We start from the raw sequence: 12,956 nt of genomic DNA, 5'->3' as shown, positions 1-12,956 counted from the left end.
CAAGTTTTGTGAGGTGCTTTTTTGATATTTAATGGATCGAATTACATTTTTATTTCTCTCTGATATCCGATCGAGTAATTTAAGTCAGTATCGGACCGATACCGATATGTAATATCGGATCGGTCCATCTCTAGTTAATACCTGGTATAGTTGTTACTAGATATATACTCGGTAATGTTAGGTTAGGAACAAAAGAAAGCCACATAATATATTGGAAATAAAATTTATCAAGCCAGAGTTCAAAGAAACAAACTGTCACAGAGGTGTTCTACTGGCTTTAGGTCAGGCAAACACGGGGGCCAGTCAGTGGTATCAGTTCCTTCATCCTCCAGGAACTGCCTGCAAACTCTCTGCACTGAGGGTGAGTATTGTCATGAACCAGGAGGAACTCAAAACCCACTGATCTTTCCAACCAGATACCTAATGGCAGTCAGGGACAGTCAGCCTGTAGAGGTCTGTGCATCCCTCCCCAGACCATCACTGACCCGCCACCAAGCCAGTCATGCTTAATAATGTAATTTTCTCCATACTGTTTCAGGTCTGTCACATGTGCTTAAGCTGAACTTGCTCTCATTTATAAAAACTGTAAAGCACAGGGACAACCAGAGGACACTGGGCTCTCAGACCACCTTCATGAAGCCTGTTTCCAATTGTTTGGTCAGAGACAATCACACCAGTGGCCTGCTGGAGTTCATTTTGTAGGGCTCTGACAATCTGCTTTTTCATTGCACAAAGGAGCAAGTGGTGTAGTGGTACCAGTGGTCTTGCTGATGGGTTAAGGACCTTCTACAGCCCTGACAAGCTCTCCTAGAGCGCCTGTCTCCTGGAATCTCTTCCATGCTCTTGATACTGTGTTGGGACGAAACAGCAAACCTTTTGGCAATGGACTTTGACTGCCTGTGCAACCTCTGTAGGGTCCAGTATCACCTCATGCTACCACTGGTGACACCGACCCTAGCCAAATACAAAACTAGTTTTGAACAAACAAAAAAAAATGTCAGAAAAGATAAAAAAGGGCAGCTGAAACTGATTAGCAGCCACCTCTGTTACTTAACGAACCAGATCAATATCCAAAACGTTTGTGGGACAGTGGCCAACCATTTGAGAGAACATCTTTTTAACCGGGGATGCTTCAATAGGAGCTTGACCCAAGCTGAAAAGAGCTCTATCCCAAACAGAGAAGGAGATCAACCCACACTCAGCTATGTGGTCCCAGTGAGAGCCACTTCAAGTTCCAGTTCCACAGCTCCAACCCAGGTTTTCTGGGATCCAATGGTCAACTACATTGCCCTGTCGGAGGAGGAGGCCCATAGAAAGGAAAAACGGCTTCTCAAAGTTTACGATGAATGGTAAAAACAAGTATGTACAACATGTGAACCAATACAATTCAACGAGTGGAAAGCTTCCTTTACTGCACATCTCCCCTGTTAACAAACTGCACTACTTAAAGAAATACATAGGAGGTCCAGCTTGACAAACGCTTGATGGCATCTTCTACAGAAATGACAGTCAAGCATACAGGGATGCATGTACTAGAGCAGGGCGATATGACCAAAAACATTATACCCGTATTACCGTGAACGGTATGATATGGCCCAGCCCTAGCATGTACAACATCCATTTGATGTACAGAAAGCATTCAGAGAAAGTCTGGCAAATTGGCCAAAGATCCAAACAAATGACTCCACAGGATTCAGGGGAAGGTTTAAATATTCTCGACGATTGTGAGGAGAACCAAAAACTTGTTCAAATGATACCAAACTGGGCAGCTGCAAGGTGAAATCGTCAAGCTACTCAGTTTATGAAAGAAAGTGGGAAGTTTCCAGTTTTAAAGGACTTTGCCAAGTTCATGTCTTCTGAAGCCAAGATCATGTGCAACCTGATCACATCATTTCAGGCTCTCCACTCTGCACAACTTCAACTATGACAATGGTAAATGAGCAACAAACCAGCCACAAATTCAGATCAACACAGAATAGGCTGCAACCACCAGACTGTGAAGTTGTCCTTTTAATTGGCTAGAGTTGCTCTCAGGAATAAGCTAAGCTCCTCCAAAGCAAGTAATCTTAGGAGGAGAGAATGAACCTTATGCAGTTCGCACAGCATTGGACTGGAGAATTGCACGCCTGGCATTGTCTTACGATGACTCTTCTAGTATGTCTACTCTGTGTCAGAGTTGCAGTTAAAGAGCTCCCACTAGTGACTCCAGCTGATGCAATCAAGGTTATTGAGTCTGACTTTAAGGACGATAACAAGGATAACAGGTCAGTGTCTCAAGATGACATTCTCTTTCTTAACATGTTAAAAGGAAGGGATTTACAAAAACACTGAAGGACATTATGAAATGCCACTTCCATTTAAGGAGAGACCCTTCTTACCAGACAATAAGCAAATGGCCACTGTGCGGCTTCAAAGCCTCAAACCAAACTGTACCCAATGTACAAGGAACAACATATAAAGTTTGATTGAAATCGTAGAAAAGGGTGATGCAGAGGAAGTGCACAGTGAAGCAAAAGAAGGAGAAAAGTGGTATATTCCTCACCGCAGGATATATCATCCCCAAAAACCAGACAAACTCAGAGTAGTATTTGATGCCTCATATTGATGCAGACAATCAGGTTTCATTTTCGCCCCAACAATAACGTGCTACAAGACAAGGCATCCCGTCTATGGCTGAATCCCTTTACGGCCCATTGAGATTCATCTCCCCTTTTCTACTTACAGGCAAAAGAGTGCTTCAAGAGACATGCAAACAAGGCACAAGCTGGGATGATCCACTTCCCAGTGAATTAAGGCCAATGTGGAATAACTACAATAGCAACTTAGACAACATAGAGAAAATCATAATATCACACTGTTATGTTCCTAAAGACTTTGACCAAATTGTAAAAACAGAGTTGCATGGCTTTTCTGACACAAGTTTATATTCTTACTGTCACTGTTCGTATTTAAGACACGTAAACAAAGATGATAAAGTGCATTGTGCTTTACAGCAAAGACCAGAGTTGCTCCTATTAAGATAACAACAATACCAAGACTCAAACTGACCGCTGCTGTTCTCTCCATTACTGTAAGTAACATGTTAAAAGGTGAGCTTGGATTGACATTGGAAAAGGAGGCAGCACTTGTCGGCCGCATTTGGAGGAGTCTACAAATTTGGACAGCCTTCGTCGCGACACTGTGACGTAATCGGCCAACAAATGCGGCCTCAGGAGGATGCAGCCTATGAGTTTGGACACCCCCATAGGTCTTTAGGAGCTGACCCTGCACTCCAAATAACCTCGGTTTCCGTAGCAGATACAGCCTGCTTTGTCCTTTCCTGTAGATGGCCTTTGAATTGTTAATGCAATCTACTGGTCAGGTGAACACCCAGGTACTTATGAGTCCCCCATCTCAATGTCCATTCCCTGAATGTTCACTGGTGCAGAAGGAGGATGGTTGTGCCTGTAAAAGTCCATCACCAGCTGTTTGATTTTCCCAGTGTGATATTTGGGGGCTTGGAACCAGGCAGATTAGGTACTACTTTAGTACCTGGTACCAGGTACTATGACCTAATGGAAAACTCTGAGAACCATGGCAAACCTGGGAAGTCAATCTGAGTAGGTAGTAATGGAAAAGTGTTTTCCCCTCACTAATGCCTCTCCTCAGCTATCTCTGTATACTCTTCAGTTGTTCTCTGTTTCCTGACTCAAAAGGCTCTCCTATTCTGCTTAAGAACACCCTTGATATCAAGAATCTGATGTACAGTCCTGGTGGGATACACCATTATCTGTACAGAAATTAATGTAGTCTGTTACACAATCCACCAGACAATCAATGTCCTCTCCATGGTCATCACAAAGCAATCCCCACATTGTTGCATCAAAACAGTCCTTCAGAGGTTTTCTTTACACAATGTGGATGAAAGCTTCCTGTGTTCTAAATGTTTATACACAGGAGAGATGAGCTATATGCATCTTTTGTGTAGTAAGTCAGTGTTTTATTGTCTCTGGTGGGACATGTAACACACTAGCTGAATGAGGGTAGAGTGATCCAAAGAGGTGTGATTATACTCAGGAAGAGGAAATGGGGTTACATTATCTCCAGTTTACTAGTGACAGAATGGAAAACATCACAAACTATATCTAGATTTCCCTTGGTGGGTAGTAGAGTCTCATGCCATTGCCTAATAGCTCAATATCTCTGCTGGTGACTTTGTCTTTAATGGTGATATGCCCACTGTTACATCATCTTCAGCATGTAACTGCTCAGCTATAATAGTTCTACTTTTTCCCCTCCACGCTTTCAAATTCAAAGGGAATTTGAACCCATTTTCTGTCACTCAAAAATAGTGATGAAAGTTGTGAATGGGCGTAGCTAGTGTGTCTGAATAAGCCCAACAAGATGTTTTCCCTTCCGCATCAGTAACATTATACTGTTCTCAGTCCTATAACACAGTGCAAGACATGGTTTTGGTGTCTATGTCATGCAACCCATAGCTTCAGGGACTTGTGGAATGTGAGAACATGTTGCCATTATTGTGCTGTCCTTGCAATTTGAAATTCAGCTCGTTGAGAGATGAAACGATATCTTCCAAACAGGACAATTTGAGAAGTCAGTCATCAATGAACAAATCAACAAAAGGGGAGGCATGTGGGGCTGCTTCTCAAATATAAAACATGAAGAACTCTGCCTGTGGAGAGTCAGCACACCTCTGGATGAAACAGTTAAGTGTATGTATGTGGCTCTCTATCCCACTACATTGTTGTTTTGTAATGCCAGGCAACTTTTTTTTTTCAGCATCTACTGAACATCTAGTGTTGGTCTCCGTAAAATGTGGTTGTTGTGGACGTTGTTTCAATGTCAAACTTCAACTCATTTTAGACATTTTTTATTTTTATTATGCTTCTATAGGCACTGTAGTCCCATGTTTCCAGAGGGTGGGCAGCATGATTTCTGTACAGAAACAGCTATGTGTGAAGGAATGCAGCGTAATTAGTGGAGCTCTCCAAGATGGCGCGGGCTCTTAAGCTAAAACAAAGGTAAGCAGCTGCATGGTGGATTTGAGCAGCAGATTGAGCAGAAATGTCCCCAGCTTCTCACAGGCAGTTTGCAAAATGTGTGCACTGATAAAGACTGTCGAGCAGATAGTCCAGTTCATATATAAACACTTTTACAAACTTCTCATACTTTCCATCACAACTTCTCCCAGTCCTGCAACCGATCACAACCTCTTTCTAAGCTCTTCACAGTAAAACAGGATACTGCTCTCTGTGTGGCGATTGTGGCTCAAAGAGCTGGCAGTTCGTCTTGTAACCGGACAGTTTCGGTCGTTGTGTCCTTGGGCAAGACACTTCACCTACCGCCTACTGGTGATGGCCAGAGGGGCCGATGGCGCGATATGGCAGCCTTGCTTCTGTCAGTCTGGCCCAGGGCAGCTGTGGCTACAACTGTAGCTGCCTCCACCAGTGTGTGAATGAATAGTGGAATTGTACAGCGCTTTGAGGGCCCCGAAAAAAAATTATTATTACTGCTCTTTTAAACTTATTAAACACATTGTACTCCTTTTAAAATAATTTTTTAAAAGAATTCTAAATACTAAATGCCATTATTATTTTTACATTTTAACATGGATTTCAACACATTTAAAGAAAACTTAAAAAAAGAAAATCTGTTTTAACCTGGTTACAAAAACATAAGTTGATTAATTGAAATAAATAACCCAGTCAAAGAAAAACTGAAAAAATGTAAATAACAAAAAAATAAATAAATACCCACATGTACTGAGTAAATCAACAGGCTAACGCATAATAAACTTTGTTTGTTTATAAATAATCTCTATTCATATGCATCATGTTGATAACAAAAAATGTTGATATTTGTAAAAAAATAAAACAAAAAAAATGTATTTATCATGTAAATTTCTTGCACCTGTCATAGATGTCCAAATGACATCTAAAGAAAAAAAAAAAGGACCCAAAGTCCAAGTTGGGTCATGGTTGGAGATCCAAATTGTGGACCAAGTTTGCACATTGTATACATGTCCAGGATTGGTCATGGACCGATGGACCTGCACATCCGACGTCCAATCTTTACTGGGATATTATAAATGTTGTATACTGTGCAGTGCAGTGAGGACTGCTCAGACACTGGAGAAACGAAACAGCGGCTCCACATGGGACAACATAGAAGAGCCACCTTGACAGGACAAGACAGCTGTACATCTGCATCTAAAGCTCAAAGATCACTCGTTCAAGGGTGACAATGTTCACATTTTGGACAGAAGACAGATGGTTTGAAAGAGGCTATCTATATCCACTGTGGACGACCATCTTTGAACATTTTTGAGAGGGTGACATCAACTGTCTGCCAGCTACAATGCAGTTTTAAGATCCCTTCTCAGGCGCATTAACCCCCACTCATATCTTGTGTCAGGTGATCACAATAGGTCACATGATAGGGTGAGGCAAGGTCTCACAGAGGTTTCACCCAAAACCTCTGCTGGTAATTGTGCCATTTTTTCACACCTTGGCTAATATGATGAGTCACATGATCAATATTGGGTCAATGATCAGGACACGACAGGACAACTCCCACTAGGGTTTAAATACCTAGGAATCCACCATTTGGTTTTAGAACTAAAGCAGCTTCTTAAATGAGAGATGAAGCATCTTCAAGAAACTTAAAGAAGTTCAGTCACTTTCTTTTCAAGCTCCTTAGACTACCATGATCTGGACGATTGTAAACCTAGACCGACACATATTATGTTGTAAGAGAATATGTGTTTGTAAATCGACGTATTGTTTTACTCACATTTTTTCACAGTTTTGTTATTTCATTTGTTTCATAAGAGCAGAAAGAGACAAACATGTATGTTTCTTTCCTCAGCATTTTTGCCAAGACATATTTTATAGTCCACAAAAGTGGACTACAAAGTGAGGCTGGAGAACCAAAATGCACAGTGGGCTTTGCTGGGGCTGTTAAAATGCAACAAAGGAAGAAGAGCTGCTTAACCTGTGCTCTATCACTCTGTGAGCCTACAATCTTGTGGTACTGGAGGGCAAATGTGTGCATTTACTCTTTACTTTATTCCCCACTCCTAACAAAATGTGCTTTCACACTTCAGCACCAGCTTCACAGTGTGACAGTGCCCTCTCGTCCTCACCACCACTCGGACAAATTACACTGCCATCGTGAATCACACTTCCCCACCTTCCCATCCCCTGTAAAAAAGAAGAAAAACACCCATTACCCTCTTCTGTTCTGTGTTGCTCTGCACCCCATCGTTCCACCTCATTCTACCCCTTAGACCTCTCTTCTGTATGTCATTGCCCCCTTTCCTGCTATTTCAAAACAAATCTCCCCTCTCACAGCATAATTCACTGGGCTGAGCTCGACCAACTGGCCTCCTCAGCTGACCTCCACCAAATACCCGTCTGCTTGTTTCCCCAAATAACCATAGCCAGCATTCAGCCAAGGGCCCATGGAAAGAAAAGAGGGGAGACTCAGGAGGATTTAAACCGATGGCTTCTCTGTATGCCCGAGTTAATGCTTAATACCACCTAATCTGGTCATCAAATATCCCCGCTGTCACAACTGGAAATCTGCTCTTTTTATCCCTCTCTCCAGACTACCAGTTGGGCAGCAAAGGATGTCTTCCCAGTCTCCCCAAGCAGCACTGGACAGATATCAAGGGATAAAATAAATAGAGGGGGAAAAACATTAATCTAAAGAAGAAAGAGAAACAGGAGGTAGTCTGTGGTGATCATTTATGTCTTTCCTGAAAGAAAGAACAGAATCTAGGCTTTTATAGAATATTTGATTGTTAAACTTAAGTTGAATCAAAACACCAGCATTTTCAACACACCAACTTTACACTGATTGGCCATTGAAGTTGATACAGTAACTCAGTAAATAAAAGTCTATACGAAAATAAAAAGCACTGACGCATTTGTTTTCATACAAAATGTGAGCACAGACTAAAAACAGCATTTATTTTTGCCAGAAGTGAGCATCTTCACTGTGTGTGATGAGTATCATTTCCACAGCTTCCTCCTCCATGTGCCTTAGTGTCAGACAGGCTGACTGTGACCGCCATCTGTCAGCAGACTCTCTGTTAGACAATAAGTGGGCAGGAGATTCTATGAGCCCAGACACAGTAGGGCACGGGGCTTGCACTGCCCATTCAAAAGTATCTTATGGGAGGACAGATGGTGCTGAGTTTTCTCCTTGTACATCTTTTCTTCCACCATTCCTGTGCTGCCTTCTCAGAAAGCTAAAACAACCCCCCTCACAAGAATTGTAAATTCTTGTGGATTTTAAAGTTTGCAGAGGTACCAATATAACGCAAGACATTTTTGTATTTCCATTTTTTATGAAAACAGTAATCATAGAAGCTATAAATTGGCTCTAATATATTGACTTATATTGAAATATAGTGCACCATTAAGCAACTTAGAATTTGCACCATGTCCCAGGAAGTACTAGGAGATGGTGCAAGAAACAAATTCCTTTTGGGGAGACAAGAAGAAGGACCAACTTATCAGTCTTTTTTTTAAGTGTTGAAAGAACAGCAACTAAACACGGAGGAATTGATTCTAGGGTTCAGCAAATAACTTGAAAGACAACATTGCCTGCAGTGGATGGTCATGTAAAATTATTAAAGTACCAGAAGAGCTACTAAATGCTACTAACAGCAAAACCAAATGAAAATCAATAAACAAAGACTGGCTGTGAGTTACTTCTTTTTAATGACCTTGCTAATATTTTAAGACAATATATAATTTTTACTAATATTTATAGCATAGCCACATCTAACCCATCTTAAGCATTGGGAGCAGTGGGCCAGCACTGTGCAATGCCTATGGACCAACTCCAGTTGTAAGCCTGCCCCTTTGTCAAAATAATGTTGAAAAAATAAGTTTTCATATTTTCTTCTGGTAGAAAAAATTAGACTTCTTGAAGGAAAGGAGCACAAGCATGATTAGAACATGCAAACTCAACACAGAAGGATCCTACACGGGTCTGGACACGCTTACTATGAGGCAACAGTGCACCAACAGTGTGCCATCAGATCACCATCTCACTGCATTTTAAATGCAGTTGTAAAATCCCACCTCAAAAGTTCATAGATGTTGAGATATTACAACAAGCTTTTAAAACTGCCTGCCTGGAACTTCTAGACTCCCTGAGTTCCTCTGGTGGAAAGACGAATATAGATCTGCCAACTAACTTGCCAGTTAAGTATAGTTTTTGCGTGCGAGTAGACTGAAACAGTTAAACCTAAACATTTATGATGATTGCACGTTCCCATGGCATCAGTCAAAAAATAAATCAATAAATAATACATAAATAAAAACTGGAAACGTCTCCATAGCCACAGAAACTAACAGCTACAAAACTAAAAGTCACATCTCTGATATAAACATCATATTTTATATACATGAGTATGAATATATACATATATATATATATATATATATATATATATATATATATATATATATATATATATATATATATATATATATATAATGTGTTACTGTGTAATGTGTTACTGGGTTTCAATTGCTGTTGTTTATAAATACAGAGCGTCTGACACTCTTAATAAACCAGTTAGACCGTGTCCAGACCTCTCCTTTCATGCTTGACAGCTCCAGTTTAATTTATGTGTGACACTCTATGCCTCAGAACATTTTAATCTGAGATCCCACTGAGTAATTAAGAAAAGAAGTGTGTGTGTGGCATCTCAGCCACAGTTAGGAAAATGAGTTCATAAATATATATAGACCAGACAAAAAAACTTTCTAATGCTAACAAAATACAAAGACTACAAAAAGATTTTTTTCGTTTAGTTTTTTTGTTTTGTTTTTTGAGAGAGCGTACTGCTCAACTTACCTAAAGCTAGTGATCACCTAAAAGTTGGCGCAGCAAGTAAAAGGCCACCGCACTTTTGAAACACTATTAAGTGTTTCTGTGAATAACACACTAACATTAATTACAACATGCCTTACCTTGTTGGCAGATAAGGATAAAGTGTGCAGCCAGTAGCAGCCAGAAGCCTGTAGTCTCCATGTTGGTGGAAATACTCGTAAATGCGGAAAATAAACAATGTAGTGTTTTTTATGCAGAGCGAGAGAGAGTAGGTCCACGACCCTCACAGCTCCATATTGTACTATGCAGGCTGTGAGTTGGCTATTTACGTATGTGTAGTACAGCTCGCAGGTCCCAGTGTGCGACGCCGTTTCGCTCTGTCCGTTGTTCTTCACGCAGTCTGGCTGACTGGAGAGGAGCGGCCACACCGAGGCGGTGCGCCGCCCACATTTCACTGGCTCAATTCCTCCACACGACCATTAATAGAGACACTGGCAATTACACGACTTCATTCAGCCGTTAATTTTGTATTTATTAATTGATATTTGTGTCAGGGTAGAATAGGAATTAAAATAGTGCAAAAACATTTTAAAGTTTGGTTTGGTTGGGGAGAAAGATTAAGAAGAAGTGAAAGTAATAAGGATATGAAACAAGGGAGAAGAAAATGAAAATAAAGAACTAAAGAAGATACATAACTTAGGAAACACTGAAGGAAACATATTAAGAGGGAAAGGGGGCACAGCAAATGGAAATAAGATATGACAGCAGTAAATAGATGAGAAAACTAAGGTCATAAATAAGTCGATTTAATCTAATCATTATATCATTTGATCTAGTTATTCAAGAATTTGTGTGTTTGCATTTAAGTGAAATATTAAAAGGGAAAACTATGTTTAGTAAAAATTATATGATAAGGTTGATGAGTAAGCTGGATAGATTGTTCTTGGGATCCCCCAAACCTGCTGAGACCTGTCCTATCGCCTATACAAGTGCACTTCAGGCATAAGTGGTCTGTCTAGCATTTAATTGGCTGATCAAGGGACTTCAAACCTCTCTGTGAAATATCTGATTTTCTGGAACAAGAAGCTCCCGTGTTTATCAAATGGAGGTGGGTGATACTACTAAATTTGGTATTGATTCATTGCCAAGTAAATCCTGGTCCAGGATCAGAGATGTTAAAGTAACTGCTCATTTCCAGCTCCACGTTTTTATTTTTGGACTCTACAAGAGTAAATAAATACTTACACAGAAAAGCAGACCCGGTTCCACCACTTTAGTCTATACCACTCCAGGTACATTTTGCTTTCTCAAAGTTATCGTACAGAGAGGGACTGTGGAAATCCATTTGTGTTCTATTGTTAACCAGGTTACTCTTAGCCTCTATGCTATAACTGAGACTTGGTGAGGATGTAAGCCAGTCCTCAGTGGCCAAAGACAACTGTTAGCAGGTTTAATTCATCAGAGTGACAGCTTGTGTGTGTTTTACAGTTGAAATGTAAGTAGAATTTGTTTTAATGTTCTTGTCTTTACAAGAAGTATGTCACAAAAAAAGGAGTCCCCTTCATCTGCTCACTTGCACCTGGCCTTGCTAAAGTGGTTTGAGTGCTCAGCGTATAAAAGTGCTTTAAAAGAACCAGTCCATTTACCATTTACTCTTTGATCCACGGTAAGTTTTTACACATTTCTAAGCAGATGCACATGTATGTACTTAGGCTTAGACTAAGCTTCATATTATTATTCTTGGAATCCACTAGAGGATATTGTAAGCAATGCATGGTGACATTGAGATATGCAATAACTCACACATAATTACTTTCCATTTACATGACATACCATTGTAAAGGTATGGCTTCATTAAATTAATTAAAAATATGACAAAAGTATCTACTTTGGTTCAAAGTGATGGGAGTGTGAGTCTGGTTGGGTCAAGATTAGCAACCAAACTGGATGAAATAGCTATGCACAGTATAATATGTGTGCAAATGTACAGTATGCTGTGTGTGTGTGTGTGTGTGTGTGTGTGTGTGTGTGTGTGTGTGTGTGTGTGTGTGTGTGTGTGTGTGTGTGTGTGTGTTCATAAGGGGATGGTCTTGTTGCAGTGCAATTTTTGCAATTTTTTAATTTAGCTGTGGTGGTCCTCACTGTGTTGGCTAGCACTGCATAGATGTCTGGTCTGCTGTTTGGACTTAACCTATTCACCAGAGTTGAAATACAGATTTAACAATATTTTTGAATTTTAATGGACACAAATTAACATACAAGGCTCAGACTCTCAAAAATAAGCTTTTGGGACAAGACTGACGGGAGCCAGCACCCTTTAGTATTTGGTTTAAGATCATTCTAAAAATAGAGGTAACTAGTTTAGTTTGTTGAAAACATGTTTTGGAAACTGTTGTGCAAAAGTACTGAACCACCCATTTATTTGTTTTTGTTAGGGAAATAGGTGCAGTGATTTATTTATAATATGCAACCAAACATGAAAATACAATATATAAGGTAAAAAACAGAGTTTGTACTAATTACCTTGGAAGTCAACATTTGGTATGAGCAACTTTATTCTTCAACACAGCCTGAACTTTCTGAGGGAGCTTTCTGCTAGTACCTACAGATGTTTAGTTAAAAATAGATTCTTTGCTAAGTTGTCTGTTATGTGTAGATACAACACTGGTTGATCCCTTGGACTGACATTGAGTGAAGAAAAGCCAGTAAAATAAACCACAACAACTTTGAAAGACCTTCAGAAAGCCTGGAAACCATTGCTCAAGGTACTTGCTCAATTTAAAAAAAATTAAAAGAAAGTCTAGATCCTTGGAAGTAAAATTCAGTATATCAGCTTCTTAGCAGGCAGCTCACACTATACCAACTAGTGGATCAGAAAGTTCAAATTAGCTAGTAACTTCTAGTGGTTTAAGCTACATTAGCTAATGTCGCTATTTATGTTTGCAATTTAGAGTACAAATAGAAATAAGCAGACACTTTATAAGTCCCCACATTATCAGAACATTTTGAACTTTTGCTATATTTCAGTTAAAGTACATCTTAAATCTGCATCACTGATTTGTGTTGCAAAATTATCTTTTTGTCTTCTTTCTGCCACAACAACA

At 39.9% G+C, this 12,956-nt stretch overlaps 1 protein-coding gene across 4 annotated transcripts in view; it reads right to left on the bottom strand.

Annotated features, from left to right (window-relative positions):
- The window catches only part of LOC146665471 (receptor-type tyrosine-protein phosphatase zeta-like), a 96,362-nt gene extending 86,123 nt beyond the window's left edge, over nucleotides 1-10,239 (bottom strand). For all 4 annotated transcript variants that reach the window (XR_014912613.1, XM_085413168.1, XM_085413170.1 and 1 more), the window contains exon 1: nucleotides 9,993-10,239. Coding sequence is in view for 3 of the 4 variants with exons in the window: in XM_085413168.1 (XP_085269294.1) it covers nucleotides 9,993-10,053 (61 nt within the window). In the remaining variant the exon portion in view is untranslated. The remainder of the gene's footprint in view (nucleotides 1-9,992) is intronic.
- Nucleotides 10,240-12,956: the final 2,717 nt, after the last annotated feature.

Source organism: Rhamphochromis longiceps, linkage group LG7 (genome assembly GCF_057381845.1).
Source record: "Rhamphochromis longiceps isolate RC_006_pf linkage group LG7, R_longiceps_female_GT1.1, whole genome shotgun sequence".
Lineage (NCBI taxonomy): Eukaryota > Metazoa > Chordata > Actinopteri > Cichliformes > Cichlidae > Rhamphochromis > Rhamphochromis longiceps.
This window is presented reverse-complemented; position numbering and strand designations above follow the sequence as displayed.